Here is a 19,128-nt window from a genome sequence, read left to right on the forward strand (position 1 = left end):
AAAAAGAGATACTTTCTTGTTGAAAACTATTTTTTTTAAAATTAAAATAAATAAAAAATAAACACTTACCTTAGGAAATATAGGGATTTTATGTCAAAATTTCTAATAATTTTCTTTTTCAGCTTTCTCGTATTTTTTTCTCACAAGTCGTGAAAAATCAAATAAAAAAAATATAAATACTTACTCGTTTCTATTTTCTCCAGAATATTTTCACCGAAAGCCTTCTTTTACCGATGTCTCTTATTTTATTCCCGATCATAAACATGCCGTCGGCAACTCACATCGCTAAACACATTTACTTCTTCTTCTTCTTCCTCTTCGTATAATATGAGTATAACATAGCGTCGCTTTATGTATGTATTGGTATTATTTAGTCGATATTACTAAAGAACGACCATGCTGTGGTAGCAAAGTAATTTCATTTTGACTTTTTTTTTAAACATTGTTGAATGTTTTCTCAAAATTTAATTTGAAATTGTTGAAAATATTTATTAAATAGATCGTTGATTTATTTTATTTCGAAAAATTTCATTAAAAATTTGTAAATTTTTCACTAATCATTTCCTTTAAAATTTTACCGAAAATTAAAATCATTGAATTTTATTTAAAAGTTCTTCATTAAATGAATTTTATTTTATTTATGTTAAATTTTCTTATTTAATTTTCAATTAATTTAATTTTTCATTACATTATTTTTTAAAAATCACATTTTCGTTTTATTTAAAATTATTATTATTATTAATTTAAAATTATTTAATTTATTTCCTTTTCATCAATTTAAAAATTTTTGATTTCATTTAAAGTATCTTTTATTTTCATAAAATGTGTTTATTATTCCAAATTTCTTTAAATTATTTTCAAATATTTTCATTTAAATTTCTTTGAAATTTCATTAATATTTGCCTTTATTTTCTGAAATTTTCTTATTTTAATTTAATTTAATTATTTTCGTTAATTTTCATTTCATTATTTTACTTTTATTCTATTTTTTGTGTTTAAAATTTTCCATAGCACCACAATGCGCTTTTATTTTCATGTATGTGTCCATTTATTTCCACCAAAACACTACTTTGCCGCCAAAATTCCCTTGCAAATCATCTACTTTATGCCTTCCCCAAAGAATGCGCCGGGGTACGATTTTTTCACATAAAATTACTGCGAAGCCACCACCAACTGCCACATGCTTCTTCTTCCTCATAGTATACATACTCATTTGGTGACGCCACGATCTCTCCTCTCTCGCTCGCTCTATTCCTGAAATCATAAGAGACAACAACAACGACGACAACACAAATATCCAACTGACAACGAAAAACAGTTATTCTGCCAACGTCTCATACAAAATTATTGAGAATTTTTATTTTTTTCATACAAATGTAGCTTGACGCAATTTTCTTTCTCTTTTCAAATATTTTTTGTCGTCCTGAAAAGGACGGATTGGTTGATTTTTCTATGGAATTTATACGATGGTCTGTATTCTTCTTCTTTTTTCATTCCATAATACCTTTCGAAATAATTTAGGCTTTCTTTTCGGTCTTCTTGGGCAAGAGAACAGCTTGGATGTTTGGCAATACACCACCTTGGGCAATGGTAACGCCAGACAGCAATTTGTTCAATTCTTCGTCGTTACGGATGGCCAATTGCAAGTGACGGGGAATGATACGAGTCTTCTTGTTGTCACGGGCAGCATTGCCAGCCAATTCCAAGACTTCAGCAGCCAAATATTCCATGACAGCGGCTAAATAGACGGGAGCACCGGCACCAACACGCTCAGCATAGTTGCCTTTGCGCAACAGACGATGGATACGACCGACGGGGAATTGAAGACCAGCACGATTGGAACGGGACTTTGCCTTTCCCTTAACTTTGCCACCTTTACCACGACCAGACATTTTCACTTTATTTTAGTTTTGAACACTTCACTTAAGCACTGAAAAACACAAATGATAAAAATTTTCGGGCTTTTGCTTTGCTTTTCAATTTGCCATTTATTTATTAATTCATTTCGTTACAATGTGTACTTAAATGACTAAAGTAATATTTATGTATTAATTAAACATATTCTTTGTGCTCATAGGCACTTGAATCTACGGTATTTACATTCATTTTGTGTTACACTTAGGTGTTAACAGAGAATCAGTTTTAAATTTATTTTAGTCACATTTATATAGTTTTATGCCCAAAAAGTTCAAAAAAGGCCATTTTTTTAAAAAATTTAAATCTTATATAAAAATCTTATAACTAAACTTATACTAATTTCTTATTCTAAAAACTTACAACTAACTATATACAATATATACAAATGTTGGTTTACTGCTCCATATTATATACAGGGTCAGTATTAGCATCAAATCTTGAAAATCTTCTATGATAATATATCAATTTTTCATTTTGGTAAAGGATACCTGCCTCTTTTAATTTAAATAGTGCTACTGGTGGTAGATGTTTTCTAGTACGTAGTACCTCAAAGTCTTCTTCGTTGCTAATGAAGTTTTGCACTATACTGTTTTCACTTTCTTTACATTTTTCAAGAAATTTAAGGGCCATCTCCATCATAAAAACATCTATTCTGCCAAAATTTATGGTATTGTAGATGTTCTTATTCGATGGCCTTCTAATTTCACCCTGGCTATTTATGTCGGCTCTTAGGCCAACAGCTGCACTTATAGCCCTTCTTTCAAATCTACGTATCCTTTCCATCTGTGCTGCGGAGACGTCAGCCCAAGATGGAAAGGCGTACGCAATTGTGGGCCTTATTATCTGTCTGTACAGCAGTAGTTTAACTTCCGTAGTAAGACCTCCTCTCATCCTAAATATCTTTTGATACTTGAAATAAATTTTTTTTGCTTTAACAAGAACATGGTCTACATGTCTGCAAAAGTCAAAATTTTTGTTAAATACAACCCCTAAATACTTAATTTTATCTGAATACCCTATAATTTGACCATCAATTTTAACATTGGGTATGTGTCTTCTAAAGCTGGGGAAGCTTTGTCTGGTTTTACCACTTAATATCGCAGCAAGGCATTTAGGGACATTCAATTTTAGTTCCCATTTTTTAAAGTAGTCACAAAGCTTTTCAAGATATTTATTTATTTTCCTTTCCACAGTATGTGCATATCGTCCGCTAATTGCTATAATGACGTCATCTGCATATGTTAATAACAGACCCCCTTCTGGTGGCCCAGGAATATCGCTGATGAATATATTATACAACACCGGTCCCAAAAGTGATCCCTGTGGGACACCTGAGAAAACCGGGCGTTGTTCAGACATATCCTCACCAACTTTAATCCTGAAATGCCTATCCTTTAGGAAGTCTGCTACCATCCTACAGGTTTGCCTTTCAAAACCAAAGGATTGCAATTTATAGAGTATACCCTTTTGCCACACTTTGTCAAAGGCTTTTTTAAAGTCTAGTGCTACTGTCATTGTACCCATTTTTCTCCTGTACCCATCTGTAACATAATTAGTGAATGCTATAAGAGCATGAGATGTACAATGCTGCGGCCTAAAGCCAAATTGACAATCTCGTAATATTTTGCGCTCTTCAATGGTCTTTTTAATTCTTTCAAGGATAAAATATTCAAAAAGTTTACTAAATGGGGACAGGAGAGAAATGGGTCTGTAGTCCTCGCAATATTTGCCATTTGTATTTGGTTTTTTAATTGGGATTACCAAAGCCTTTTTCCATTCTCTTGGAAAGTAACCAAGGTTAAAAGCTTGGTTAAATAAAATTGCCAGGAAAGTGCATACTGCACTTCCGGCTTTCTTTATGGCTATATCCGGAATCCCATCTATTCCACTAGATTTTTTTGATGATCTTTTTTTTATGGCATCTGAGACTGCTGCAGGATTAACAAAACCACCCTCAATCCATTTATTTTCATCTCCTATAATTGAGCCATCAGCTGAAGTTTCTTCTCCAAAAATTAGCAGGGGATTATGTTCCTCAATTCCCTCCACAGCTTCAACTATAAGATTGTGGAAGGTGGAGTTTGTTTCACCCTCCCTTATTTGCTGTGTGTTTTGGAGATGGTTAGCCAATAAATTGGCTTTTTCCTCATTATTATTTATGGGATCACCTCTATCATTGAATAGAGTACTTATTGGTTCCTTTTGAGATAGGCCTGCAGCAGTCTTCACTTTAGAAAAAGTGGTAGGGGTAATTTTTATTTTTTCTAGATGTGATATGTACCTATTATTTTCGAAGTTTGTTATTAGTTCTTTTAAAATTATACCGAGATTTCTAATATCAGCCCTAATTATGTTATATCTGTCTGGGTCTGGTGTCCTTTGTAAAATTTTCTTTAACCTTTTTCTTTCTTTTATTAGATTTATGATATTATTTGGCAATTTTCCTAAGGTATAATTCTTACATACTTTTTTTGGGACACATTCTTCTATTGTTTCTTTAAAAACTTTATTTAGTTTTTCTATAGAAATGTCTATTTCTGATATTGTTGCATTTCTATATATTGGCAACTCATGTTCTAATAGTCTTGTTTCTAATCTTCTTTTATACCTTTCTATATTAATTTTATCATAATCATAGTAGGTCATGATCTCTTTTGGTTGGATATTATTAATATTTATTGTTATTTCGACGGCCTTATGATCCGATTCAAAGTCCTTCGTCGCTAATAGACCATGCTCTGTTCTAACAATACCTGGTGTTATCATGAAGTAATCTATGTAAGAATCTTCAACTCTATTGGGCCTTGTGGGACCTGATGTAGGGCAAATGGTTAAATTGGGGCAACATAATAGATATTCCCTAAGTTCACAACCATTTACATTATTTATTCTTCCTCCCCAGTCTCTGTGTTTCGCATTGAGGTCACATCCAATGACAATATCATTGTTTGCACCCAAGTTCGAAATTTCATCGAGACTGGAGGGTCTAAAAGAAGTTTTAGGAGCAAGATACATAGATACAAATATTATGGGCAGGCCTTCTGTCTTGTATAATTTGATTGCACATGATTCTATGTTACCTGTATTTATTGTAAATTCTTCATACTTATATGAACTTTTTATCATAATGGCTGTTCCGCCTCCCTTTTTGTCTACCCTACATTGTCTATGAAGTGCATATCCCTCAATTTGCAGTTTATGTCTATGTGACATTTTATGTTCTGCCAGTAATAAAATATCTGGCTTATATTTTTTAATAAAATTATTTAAGTAGTGTCTTCTTTCAATAGACACCACTGAATTTACGTTAAGAAATATGCACCTCAACATTTATATCCCTTAATGAACATCAGGAGACCCAGTATAGCAGTGGATTTTCCTTCTGCTTCCTGAATTTCGTGATATTGTTGTTGATATTTTTCCAAATCATTTAGTAGATCTGTCATATTTTTGCCAAAAGAATTTTTGCATTCTTTAGCCAAAGACATGGATAAAATTGCAGGTCCTTCAGTTGCCTTTTGTGTTGTTGTAGTGTTCCTAATCTGGGTTTTATTATTAGCTACTTCAGCATATGATCCGTATCTTGCTCCTAAAATTTTCTCAGCTCTTATTTTGTAGGCTGCTTCTCTTTCTTCCTTTCTCTCTTGCCTTTTCTTTAAAATAGCTAGTCTAGTTGGGCAATCCCGTGCGCTAGCAACATGTCCCTCCATTTTACAATTGACACATTTTATGGGAGGTCGTTTTGCTCCAATCCCAGTATCATTTTCTTCGGAGTTTTTGCTTAAAATTAAGCAGTTACCCGGTCCATGTTGCTCACTGCATTTGACACAATTGTAAGTCATGCCACAATTGCTTGCCACATGTCCCGGTTTTTGACAGTTTGTACACTGGATGTATTCCCTTCCTTTCGCTTTTTTGAATACTACGCTGCAGTCTAATATTCTATTAATTTTATAAAGTTTTTGAATGTCGGTACTACGATCTAGCCTGACTATCCACTTATCAGAGCCTATTTTTGTTATTTTTTGAACAACTACATGGAAATGTTGATTTTCTAGAAATTCTTTTACCTCTTCTATTGCATACATATGAGATAACCTTTCAATTACTACCGAATAGGGCAGTAATTGTTTCGGTGTATGTGTATGAAATTTATATTTTCTTTCTTTAAGAAGATTTTTGATTTTTTCAAAGTTATCTAACCCTGTAATTTTTACAGAAAATACTTCTTTTCTTATAATTTTTATAATAAAATTAGTTTTTCCTATATAAAGGTTCAAAATTCCCGCAATTTCCTTAAACTGGCAGTCATAAATTGTTATAGGTGGTAAATTCTTACCCACTCCTCCATTGGTTTTGTTGTTGGGATTGCCTCTTTGGTTTGCTGCTGCCAGAGGGCGTGAAGTTTTTGCCCCTGTTTTAGTACTTGCCGTTGTTTTTCCATTAATGTTGTTTTCTGCATCTGCATTCAAGTTTTCTTCAAAATCAGCAGTCCATTCGTCATTGATGTTTGATGTCCTAGGCAGCTTTGGCTTCTTGCCTGCCTGAACTGGCACCTGGCTTGCGTCCAGTTTTTTCTGTGGCATTGGTATACTTTCCACAGTATCCATTTCTGTATTGTCGTCGTACGATGAAACAGCTTCATTATTTGTTGTATTCTCCTGTTTTTGTAATTCAGTTATTATTCGTTTGTAGCTTGTTTCTTTTTTCGCTGCTTCAGTCAGCAGACGAGCAGACTCGTCTTGTAGTTTTTTAAGGCGAGTGATTTCTTCCATTAAAAGTATGTTATGCTGCTCACTTTGTTCCAATTTTTTTTGGATTTCACACAGCCTGGCATCAAGTTTCATTATTTCATATGATGACTCATCATCATACTTCTGCTTCCTCTTTTTGCGTTTTTCAGCTGCCGCCTCCTTTTTCCCGTCGGCGGAAACATCAACATCTTTGCTACGTGCCAATATTACTTGGTCGACACATAGCACTTCACTTCTGTCTTCTTCTTCTTCCATCTTCTATGTGCCGACGGTAAATAACTTAACCGTCGACACTGCTGATAGTAAAGGTGTAACCACAATAGCAGCAACGATGTTTTGTTTTTTCGTTGTGAAACAAAATTCAAATTTATCTCTTTAGCTGTCTTTGTGGTTTTTACCAGGTTTCACTTTTTCACTTTATTTTAGTTTTGAACACTTCACTTAAGCACTGAAAAACACAAATGATAAAATTTTCGGGCCGAAACGTGCTATTTATACTTTTCTCACACACACATTTCTTCAATAATGGGGTGGTTTGCCTTGTGTGTGCCTGCTAGCTGTGACTACCTGAAATTCTTGTCGACTACAATCTACAAATTCTGTATAGCTGGCCGTTTTGGTTATCATTTGTGAACAGTGTTAAAAGTGTTTGTGTGATTCAAAAAAAAATAATAAGTGAAAATGCCTCCTAAAACCAGTGGTAAAGCAGCAAAGAAGGCCGGCAAAGCCCAAAAGAACATTACCAAGGGCGATAAGTCGAAGAGACGTACCAAGCGTAAGGAGAGTTACGCTATCTACATTTACAAAGTGTTGAAGCAAGTCCATCCCGACACCGGTATCTCCTCCAAGGCCATGAGCATCATGAACAGTTTCGTCAACGATATCTTCGAACGTATTGCCGCCGAAGCCTCTCGTTTGGCCCACTACAACAAGCGCTCGACCATCACCAGTCGGGAAATCCAGACCGCCGTCCGTCTATTGTTGCCCGGTGAATTGGCTAAGCACGCCGTCAGTGAAGGTACCAAGGCTGTTACTAAATACACCAGCTCCAAGTAAATGTCTTGATATTTTTCATTTTGCGTCGAAATACTACCTTAAAAGGCCCTTTTCAGGGCCACAAAAAACATTTCAAAAGAGATCATATTTTGTTGAAGCTACAATTTATCATTATTTAGTAATAAACGAATAAAATTCCATAGGAAATATATTTTTCTCTATACAATGATTTTTCCATGCATTTAGCTAACTCGCATATGTGCCTATGTTTAGCCATTGCTTGTGCGATATGCTATAACAGCCATCGTCGTCGTGCATGTGTGCGTGTGTTAGTGGTGATTTGCCTTGCCGTCGTTGATCAACATCGAATGGGCATCATGTATGTGTGAGCATTTTGATACAGCACAACGGCAAAGCAACGAAATATAAGGCTGAGGCAGAAATTTTCAAAGGAAAAAATGTATTGATGGAAAATGTAAATATTTTGCCAAAATGTCATTTTTGGATGAAATTCGTGAAATTTAACAGAGAATATGAAAATATCAAATTTTTCAAAATTAAGTAGAAATTATAAAAATGACCAAATTATGGGGATTTTCGAGAATTATGACCTGTGGGTAATTAGGAAAAATTTTAAATATTTTATTATCTTTTATGACCTGGGTTAAAAAATAATCCAGTGGCATCCACGATTATATTGGCTCAATAAAATTACCTAATAAGAACAGTAATTAGCGAAAGTAATTTTTTTCCCAAAATGAAACACGTGTACAAATTTACTTATTTATTTAGGTTACAAATATATACGATAACTGTTGAAAATAAATATTTTTCTCTTTTTTAATTTAATTTGTAGCCCTGAAAAGGGCTGTTAGATAGTATGTTTTCGAATATCGAAAATATTGTGGAAAAAGTAATCTTTCTGGGAAAAATTACTTCTTGGCGGCGGTTTTCTTAGCAGCTGGCTTCTTTGCTGCTGCGGCTTTTTTGGGCTTAGCAGCTGCAGTTTTTGCCTTGGGTGCCTTTGGTTTAGTGGCAGATGCTTTGGCGGCGGTCTTTGCTGGTTTAGCTTTAACTGTACCGGTTTTCTTGGCAGCCTTTGCCTTTGTTTTGTCGGCCTTCTTCTTTTCAGCGGTCTTCTTGGCGGCAGAGGGTTTTTTGGCAGCTGCCTTCTTCTCACCAGCGGCCTTTTTAGGGGCGGCAGCCTTCTTCTTTTTATCACCAGCGGCTGGGGCCTTCTTCTTCTTTTCAGCAGTCTTGGCTTTGGGTTCCTTAGAGGCCGAAGCAGACAATTTGAATGAACCAGAAGCACCCTTACCTTTAGTTTGGATCAATTTTCCACTGGCAACGGCACCTTTCAAGTACTTCTTGATGAAGGGGGCCAATTTTTGGGCATCTACTTTGTAGGTGCTGGCCAAGTATTTCTTGATGGCGGGCAATGATGAACCTCCACGTTCCTTCAGGGTCTTGATGGCGGCATCAACCATTTGCTGGGTTGGAGGGTGGGTAGGGGCAGCTGATGGCTTCTTTGCTTTGGCAGCGGCTTTTTTTGGTGCCTTTTTCTCAACAGCGGCAACTGGGGAGGCGGTGGCTTCAACAACGGCGGCGTCAGACATGGTTATTCACTGTTTGGTTTATATTTCACTGTTAACACAAATACACTCACAAATTTATGTGTACTATTATTTTTGTTAGCGGCGAGCTAAAGTGTAGGTACATCGAAAAGATGAGATGTGCATAGTAGTCAATTGGTAAATTTTTCGAAAGATTGTGTGGAAGCGTGTTTAATTTTTTACAAAAGTTTTCGGAGAAATTAAATTTTCCTGAAGAAGCTTTGATAATTTTCACTAAAAATGTTTTATACCTTTAAAGTATAGATTTCAGGCTATGTTTTAAAGAAAGTTTGGTGTAATTATCACTTGCCGTTTGTGAATTATAAACGTTTAACTTGGCAGATTATAAAAATGTAATCACAAATTTCCAACTAAAATTTAAAAAAATCAAATTTTTTATGAAAATTTAATTGAAAATTCTTTTTGAAAATGTAGCCTGATATGTTTACTTTAGGATCAAAGAAAAATATCGATGAAATTTCATATTTTACTATGTGAAAAAATTGAAATTATTATGTGGTCTATGACAGCAGAAATCCTCTTGTTGGCATAATTTCAATGAAGAAAAGTTTTTCTTGAAATAAATTTGAAAGCTCAAATCTTAATAAGTTTTATAAAAATTTCTTAAAAAACATTTCAGAATTTGTATATTTACATCAAAATATAACATTATTCACAAAAAGTCATAATTTACGGGGAAAAGTTACAAAATCCCCAGAATACTTCATACTACCAATGTACAGGCATTCAGTGACAAACGGTTATGTATTTTCATTTTGCAATATTTTTTATGAAATTTAACATAATTTGTTCTAAAATTTATTAAAAATAGTATTAGAAGCCATTTTCTACGTCATTTTGTCAAATTTTTGATAATTTTATGAAAAAATATTCCCAAAAAGAAATTCCTCTTTACAGGCAAATATCACCTAGAACACTTGGAAATGACATGAAATTAATTGCGTTTTACAAAAATGATTTTCGATCAACTTCAAAGGTAGATATTATTGGAATTCCTTTTTATAATACTTTTAATTATATTTTACATCAAAATTATCAACAAATCAATTATTTTCTTCTTCAATTTTTGAAAATAATAAATTATTACCAATTTCTTCAAATACATCGGGCAAAAATAATTTTGTAAATCCATACGGAGAAAATTCATAAACAAATCTCTTAAAATGCGTTTAAAACATTTAAAAATGTTGCTGAAAAGGAATAAAACATATTTCATACATCATTCCTGAAAAAAATTAAATACGTGGGGCACATTTTAGCTGGAAATTTTTAAAATGCACATGAAATAATTCTTAGAAATTAAAGGCAGAGAATTTTTTCCCGTTAAATTGAATAGTCCACAACAGAAAAAAATGATCGAAGGGGAATAAAATGAGAGAAATAGACAAATTTCGCGCCAAAAATCATAAAGAGAGCAATTTTTTGTTTAACGGGAAAAGGAAAAAAACAAAATGGACAAAAAAAAATCCCGTTAGCAAAATGTATGTGGTGGTTGTTTTTATGAGTCATAGCATTTTTTTCGAAGAGGGAGTACAAAAATGATAATAATTTTGCAAATTAAAGGAAAATATCAAAATGGATAATTCAAAAAATTCAAATAAAATTAAAAAAATAAAATATTCGATCAAAATAAAATAAAAAAATTAAATAAAAAAATAAAGTGTCGAAAAATCATCAACGAAAAAAAAAACAACATCAAAAAATATATCTTTATTATAAAAAATGTTAATTGTTGAAAAATAATCATAGCCCTAAATTATTTTTATTTTTTTCAAAAAAATACTAAAAATTGTAGATTGAGTAAAAAAAATATCTCTTTTTTATAAAATATTTGTGGTCCTGAAAAGGACCGATTGTTTTGTTGTAAAATTGTTGCTTTTAAAACGTCAAGAATTTAAGCACGTTCTCCACGAATACGTCTGGCCAATTGGATATCCTTAGGCATGATGGTGACACGCTTAGCATGGATGGCGCACAAGTTAGTATCTTCGAAAAGACCAACCAAGTAGGCTTCACTGGCTTCTTGCAAGGCCATAACAGCAGAGCTCTGGAAACGCAAGTCAGTTTTGAAATCTTGAGCGATTTCACGAACCAAACGTTGGAAGGGCAATTTGCGGATCAACAATTCAGTACTCTTCTGGTAACGACGGATTTCACGCAAAGCAACTGTACCAGGACGGAAACGATGAGGCTTCTTAACACCGCCGGTGGCTGGGGCACTCTTACGGGCAGCTTTGGTAGCTAGTTGTTTACGGGGAGCCTTTCCACCGGTCGATTTACGGGCAGTTTGCTTAGTACGAGCCATTTTTCACTTGAATTTTTTTCACTTCACTAGAGATATGCACACAAACACGGTAGACACTGTAATAACGTTGCCATCGTTTTGTTTTTCGTTTTGCCTAAGGCCATATTTATTGATAAAATACTTAAAATCTATACAGCATGACTTACTGCTAAATTAGGAATAAAATAAACATATGGCTATTCGCTATCTACTATAAGTATATTAAAACGCTGCAGAAATCTGCCAGCGGCAATTATACAAAAAATTAAATACAAAATTCAAAATTCAGAAACCCCAAAAAAAATCAATGTAAAAAAGGGCAAGGACATGGTAATATTAAAAAATAAACTATATTAACTTATAGACTACTTACTATCTAATTAAAAACTAGGTCTAAGAAAAATAATATTTACAAAGATTACTGAGTCGTTTTATATACGGTATCAGCGATATTCATGGAATTATACCTCCTGTGGTAAAATAACAGTTCATCTACATCGTTATATAAAAGACCTTCTTCGAGGAGTTTAGATAGAGACCCTGGCGGGAAGTGCTTTCTTGAGCGCAGAGCCTCTGCATCATATGGGCAATACAGGGAATCCTCAACCAAATTATTCTCCAGCTGCCGTGCACCCTGTACAAAGTTCAAGGCCCCCCTCATGAGGAACCGATCAATCCGCTCAATGCCAGCCGTGTCATATGTTGCCCTACAAGATGGCTTTCTAATTGACCCATCAGATCTGATAGATGGTCTCAGCCCTAGACAATAGTTTAAAATAGCCCTTTCCCATCTCCTAAGTCTCTCCATCTGGCTCGACGAAATGGGGAACCATACCGGAAAAGCATAGGAAACTATGGGTCTAATTACCTGTTTGTACAAAAGAAATTTAATGGAATTTGAAAGGCCACCGTTATGTCGAAGCACACCCTGATATGCAAAATACATTTTTTTCGCACGTTCAAGTATAAAATCCACGTGCCTGATAAATTCTAGTTTCTCACAGAGGATAACTCCCAAATATCTGATTTTATCCTTTACAGGAATTATTTCGTCCCCCACTTTAAGTATAGGGTGGAAGGATCTGAAATTAGGGAAAACGACTCGTGGTTTACCTTTGAATACTATTGCCGTACATTTGTCAACGTTTAGTTTGAGGCCCCACATAGAGAAGTATCTATGTAAGTCCTCAAGCCAAGTATTCAGGCGGGAAGAAAGAGATGTCGCCCTAGGTCCGGACATTGCTAAGATAACGTCATCCGCATACAGAAGTAGCAAGCCCCCCTGGGGTGGTTCGGGCATGTCACTAACGAAGATGTTATAGAGAATGGGACCCAGCAGAGATCCCTGGGGAACACCTGCTCGGACCGATCTCTCAGTGGAAAGGTGGTCTCCCACTTTCAGTTTGAAACTCCTACCCCGAAGGAAGCTTGCCACTAATCTGCAAGTTTGAGCATCACAACCAAATTCTTTTAATTTGAACAAGATACCCCCATGCCACACAGAATCAAACGCCCTAGCAAAATCGAGTCCAACAGCTATGGTTCCATATCTACGATCAAAACCCTTAATTATAAAAGAGGTCAGGACAGTAAGGGCGTGGGACGTAGAATGTCTAGCCCTAAAACCAAATTGAGAATCTTTTAGAATTCTTTTGTCCTCAACAAACTTCCTGAGTCTTTTAAGTATAATAGATTCATACAGCTTTCCGAATGCTGACAGCATCGAAATGGGACGATAGCTCCCACAGTCCGACGGCGCAGAACCCTTTTTTAAAATGGGAATAACCATAGCCTTTTTCCAGGGTTTTGGAAAGTACCCCAAATTAAAAGAATGGTTAAAGAGTATAGACAGGAACCCAAAAAGGACAGAGCCAGCTCTTTTTAGGGCTGTGTCTGGGATTCTGTCTAAACCACATGATTTTCGCGCCGGTCTTCTCGCAAGCGCTTCGCCAACCTCGCTAGGTGAAACAAAACCTGCATTCGTCCATCTATCGAAATTATCAATAGCAGACCCATCGGCTGTGAATGTACCGGAGAAGTTGATCATAGGTGACTGGTCTTCAAAATCTCCAATAGCGCTATTTATGGAGCTGCGGACAGAAGCGTCAACTAACACATCAGTGGATCCAAGGGCGTTCTCAAGTCGATCCGCTAGAGCCTCAGCTTTAAGACTGTCTTCCACAATGAATGAGCCATCAGGTTTACGTAAATTTCCTACATTATCTTTATAAGCAACTCCTGCCGCGGCTTTAATCTTCCCAAAGGTTCTATTGTTTACAGTGATGCTTCCAAGGAAATTTTGGAAGCGCTCTTCTTCAAAAATACGAATGGAATCAGCTATTATCCTATCTAAGTTCTTGATATCCGCTTTTAAAACGTTTATCAGGGATGGATCATTAGATCTGCGTAAAGTTCGGCTGATTCTTCTTCGTTCTTTTATAAAATTCAGAATTCGTGGGGGGAGGTCTCCTAATACCTTACACTTCGATTTAACACGGGGAACAGAAGCGTCAATCGCGTTTCTAAAAACACCTTCCAAGTGCTTGACAGTCGAGTCAATGTCTTGGATGGAGACATTTCTGTCGATAGGCAAACAAATTTCGGAAAGACCTTGTCGGACTTTGTTTTGAAAACGGTTGACATTCATTTTGTCAAAATTATAAAAGCTCCTAGTTTCCCTGTTTCTTAAGTCACCAAGATCAAGAATTATCTCCAGGGCCCTATGGTCCGATTCAAAATCTAGGGCATTGGCCATATTGATACCTCCTAATAAGGACAAACCTGGGGATCGTATGAATACATCAATGTATGAACCCAATCCCGAATTAGGTCTTGTGGGACTGTCAGAGGAGAAGATGTGGAGATTTGGACAATCTATCAGATAATTAGCCAAGGCTCTACCCCTAGCATTAATTTCAGTGCCACCCCATGACGTATGTTTGGCATTTAAATCTCCTCCAATAAGGACCTCTCCCATTAGGGATAGGTCAAATAAAGGCTGCAGATCAGACACCTGGAAATTATTCCCAGGGCGACAATATACAGCAGCGAGGTACAAGATGGAACCATCATCCCTAAGGGTTCTCACCAGACACGATTCAACCTCGCCCGTGGTGCTGGAGACGTGACCGCAGTGGTATTTGTCTTTAATAAACACCGCAGTCCCGCCTCCACCACCACATTCCCTGTATTGAAAGAAACATCTAAAACCTTCTAAACAAAATCTATGTGATGGTGTAAGCTTATGCTCAGTCACAAGAAGAACATCAGGTTGTCTTTCCTTAATAAAAGCTTTAAGGTAATGTCTCTTGGTTAAAGAGACGAGTGAGTTCGCATTTAGAAGCACAATTTTAAAATTGAACATCCCCAGCTATACATAGAAGCCATGCAGACATTGCTGCATCTAATCCCGCTTTATTTTTTATTTCTGTGAAAATAGGTCCAAATTGTCTAGCTTTCTCACATTTCTTTCCATAATCGGTACCAAAAAATTGAATTATATTTGTAGCATTTACTCCGGCATTCAATACGTTTGGGGCTGAAGCAACAGATTCTCTATTATTTCTAGGTGCAACAACATTCGGAGACGTATTTTTACCCAAAGAAGCCGCAAATGTTACCCCTTCCCGCAAAAGTGAGATCCTTTGGGAACGGGCTTCAATTTTTGCTTGGGCATCAGCTCGATTTTTTGCTTTTCTAGCGATAATAGCCAATCTGCGTGGGCAATCGCGGGATGAAGCTGTATGACCGACTTTATTGCAGTTCACACAGCTGACTACATGCAGGGGGGTTTTGGTAATTTTACCTGAAACAGAGTCAACATTGTCCACAAAAACTTCATTTTCCTTGGAAGGAATGGGACATTTTGAGGAAGGATGACTATCCAGACATTTGTTGCAGCGGGGGGGCATTGTACAGTTGATTGCGACATGACCCGGACGCTGACAATTAAAGCAAAGTATGAACTCACGACCTTTGTCTTTTTTAATTCTAATGTCACAATCTAAAATTCTCCTGAGGTTATACAAGCTCAAAATATCAGTTTGTTTTGAAACTCGAAGAAGCCATTTATTAGGGGAAACATTAGATACACCTAACACTTCAATAGGAAAGGATACCCTATTTTGAAGAAAATCCTTCACCTCGTCATTAGAAAATTCATTGCTAAGATTTTCTATCACCAGCATGTAGGGCAACAACGCTCTCGGAGTATGGGTGTGGAACTTATAGCCACGATCGACTAGCAGCTGTTTAACATCCTCATAAGTTTTAAGACCCTTAACCTTAAGGGATAACAAGGATGGGCGAATATAGGAGATAGAGAACTCACCTGAGTTAAACCTTTGGTTGAGGATTCCCGATATTTCTTTTACTCCTACATCATAAATAGTAAACGCTGGCATGGATTTGCCAACAGGATTTCTTGTACTAGGTGATGACATCTTGGTACCAACAGCAGCCTCTGCGTCGCTATTCTTCAGGTTAGCTCGTTTCGTCACTTTCTTATGTGGAATAACTTCCTCCGGAACCGGGTTCTTTTTTGGAATTGCCCCTTGGGATACATCCATATTTACAGGCTGGGGCATCAAGTCAATCGCCATACCAAGGTCTTCGGCTACCTCGGCAGCCCAATCTTCCTTCTGTTGAAGATTGGCGACATTCACAATAGGCTGGGAGCCAGCAGGATCCATTAAATTTGATGGAGGGGAGAGATTGAATGGTGGTTTTGGTTGTAAAACACCCATTTGAATATCTAGCTTTCTCTGCAAGTCGGCTATAGTGCGATGGAAACTCATTTCTCGAGCATGGGATAGGGATAGCTTACGAGCTGTATCATCCTGAGACTTGATGACAGCGTCAAGTTTCGCCATCAGTGCACGATTTTCTTCATGTGCTTTTGATAAGTCCTTTTGAAGCTGCTGAATCAAAGCATTCATTTTTGCTGATTCAGAGGACGGGTCACTATTGCTATTACACCTTTTTATCTTTCTTTTTCGGTGTTTATTAGAAATCACAACTTGATATCCGCCACTAGTTGTTCCAATGTCCGAACCATCGGACATTTCACTATTATTGTGAATAGCACAATCCATTGTGCTCGCCTTAGCTAGGGCCATAGCGGATGTACACAATTTTTTTGTAGTATCGGCCATTTCCGCAGGTTCGCAAAAAGTATTCACAGCGTCGACCTTTTGCATGTCATCCCTTTTTTTAGCCGAGACACATACCATCGGCATTGCCATGTCGGTAACGGATATAGAGTTACCAGATGATTTCAATGCTCCATCGGCTGGCATAGTGGGTATTGGTAACCACTAGATGGCGCGCCGACGGGCAAACAACCTTAGTATTTGACGACAGGGGTAAATATAAGCTATTGTGAGCCAAACACAGAGGAGAACAAAACGCACTGTTGTAGATGTTTTTCAAACGCACAGACACACAAACACAATTTAATTTTCTCCGCTAGTCAACTTCACTGTTTGAACACACAACACAGACTGAACGAAACGTTGCCATCGCCACGAAAACGAGTATTTATAGAAAATTGTGCTGTTAGCATCAACTTTCGGGGTTGATATGTTAGTGAATTCTTACCTATCCGTATACCAAATGTACACGCACACACAAAAGAGAACATACAATACTAACGGCAAATGTACACACACACATATAACTGTACATACTTTACTTGTGTGTTCAATAGTTGGAGAGAGCCTCAAATTTTGTATAAATACGAGCGGAATCGCCCGAAAAAAACATTAGTGCTCAAACTGTTCGTGAAGTGATAAGTGAAATAAACTAAAGTGAAAAAATGACTGGTCGTGGTAAAGGTGGTAAAGGCTTGGGAAAAGGTGGCGCTAAACGTCACAGGAAAGTGCTCCGTGATAACATCCAAGGTATTACCAAGCCAGCTATTAGACGTTTGGCTCGTCGTGGCGGTGTAAAACGTATCTCTGGCCTGATTTACGAAGAAACTCGTGGTGTTCTGAAGGTGTTTTTGGAAAACGTTATTCGTGATGCTGTCACCTACACCGAACATGCTAAGCGTAAAACCGTCACCGCTATGGATGTCGTATATGCTTTGAAGAGACAAGGCCGTACCTTGTACGGTTTCGGCGGTTAAACAAATTCTTGACGCAATTTGGAGAAATATTTTTTACAACAAAACAATCGGTCCTTTTCAGGACCACAAAATATATCAAAAAAGAGATACTTTCTTGTTGAAAACTATTTTTTTTAAAATTAAAATAAATAAAAAATAAACACTTACCTTAGGAAATATAGGGATTTTATGTCAAAATTTCTAATAATTTTCTTTTTCAGCTTTCTCGTATTTTTTTCTCACAAGTCGTGAAAAATCAAATAAAAAAAATATAAATACTTACTCGTTTCTATTTTCTCCAGAATATTTTCACCGAAAGCCTTCTTTTACCGATGTCTCTTATTTTATTCCCGATCATAAACATGCCGTCGGCAACTCACATCGCTAAACACATTTACTTCTTCTTCTTCTTCCTCTTCGTATAATATGAGTATAACATAGCGTCGCTTTATGTATGTATTGGTATTATTTAGTCGATATTACTAAAGAACGACCATGCTGTGGTAGCAAAGTAATTTCATTTTGACTTTTTTTTTAAACATTGTTGAATGTTTTCTCAAAATTTAATTTGAAATTGTTGAAAATATTTATTAAATAGATCGTTGATTTATTTTATTTCGAAAAATTTCATTAAAAATTTGTAAATTTTTCACTAATCATTTCCTTTAAAATTTTACCGAAAATTAAAATCATTGAATTTTATTTAAAAGTTCTTCATTAAATGAATTTTATTTTATTTATGTTAAATTTTCTTATTTAATTTTCAATTAATTTAATTTTTCATTACATTATTTTTTAAAAATCACATTTTCGTTTTATTTAAAATTATTATTATTATTAATTTAAAATTATTTAATTTATTTCCTTTTCATCAATTTAAAAATTTTTGATTTCATTTAAAGTATCTTTTATTTTCATAAAATGTGTTTATTATTCCAAATTTCTTTAAATTATTTTCAAATATTTTCATTTAAATTTCTTTGAAATTTCATTAATATTTGCCTTTATTTTCTGAAATTTTCTTATTTTAATTTAATTTAATTATTTTCGTTAATTTTCATTTCATTATTTTACTTTTATTCTATTTTTTGTGTTTAAAATTTTCCATAGCACCACAATGCGCTTTTATTTTCATGTATGTGTCCATTTATTTCCACCAAAACACTACTTTGCCGCCAAAATTCCCTTGCAAATCATCTACTTTATGCCTTCCCCAAAGAATGCGCCGGGGTACGATTTTTTCACATAAAATTACTGCGAAGCCACCACCAACTGCCACATGCTTCTTCTTCCTCATAGTATACATACTCATTTGGTGACGCCACGATCTCTCCTCTCTCGCTCGCTCTATTCCTGAAATCATAAGAGACAACAACAACGACGACAACACAAATATCCAACTGACAACGAAAAACAGTTATTCTGCCAACGTCTCAT

General features: G+C 35.7%; 4 protein-coding genes across 4 annotated transcripts; 2 read left to right on the top strand and 2 right to left on the bottom strand.

Annotated features, from left to right (window-relative positions):
- Window positions 1-1,424: 1,424 nt before the first annotated feature.
- On the bottom strand, window positions 1,425-1,928 carry LOC131806246 (histone H2A). Its single transcript, XM_059130206.1, has one exon. It carries the CDS (start codon window positions 1,890-1,892, stop codon window positions 1,518-1,520), a length of 375 nt encoding a protein of 124 aa, XP_058986189.1. The 5' UTR covers window positions 1,893-1,928; the 3' UTR covers window positions 1,425-1,517.
- Window positions 1,929-7,227: 5,299 nt separating this feature from the next.
- LOC131806252 (histone H2B) lies at window positions 7,228-7,766 on the top strand. Its single transcript, XM_059130213.1, has one exon. The coding sequence runs from the start codon at window positions 7,353-7,355 to the stop codon at window positions 7,725-7,727; it is 375 nt and encodes a 124-aa protein (XP_058986196.1). The 5' UTR covers window positions 7,228-7,352; the 3' UTR covers window positions 7,728-7,766.
- A 775-nt stretch (window positions 7,767-8,541) lies between these two features.
- Window positions 8,542-9,336, bottom strand: LOC131806234 (histone H1-like). Its single transcript, XM_059130192.1, has one exon. It carries the CDS (start codon window positions 9,281-9,283, stop codon window positions 8,600-8,602), a length of 684 nt encoding a protein of 227 aa, XP_058986175.1. The 5' UTR covers window positions 9,284-9,336; the 3' UTR covers window positions 8,542-8,599.
- An 8,030-nt stretch (window positions 9,337-17,366) lies between these two features.
- On the top strand, window positions 17,367-17,783 carry LOC131806256 (histone H4). Its single transcript, XM_059130218.1, has one exon. It carries the CDS (start codon window positions 17,401-17,403, stop codon window positions 17,710-17,712), a length of 312 nt encoding a protein of 103 aa, XP_058986201.1. The 5' UTR covers window positions 17,367-17,400; the 3' UTR covers window positions 17,713-17,783.
- Window positions 17,784-19,128: the final 1,345 nt, after the last annotated feature.

This window comes from Musca domestica, unplaced genomic scaffold (genome assembly GCF_030504385.1).
Source record: "Musca domestica strain aabys unplaced genomic scaffold, Musca_domestica.polishedcontigs.V.1.1 7, whole genome shotgun sequence".
Lineage (NCBI taxonomy): Eukaryota > Metazoa > Arthropoda > Insecta > Diptera > Muscidae > Musca > Musca domestica.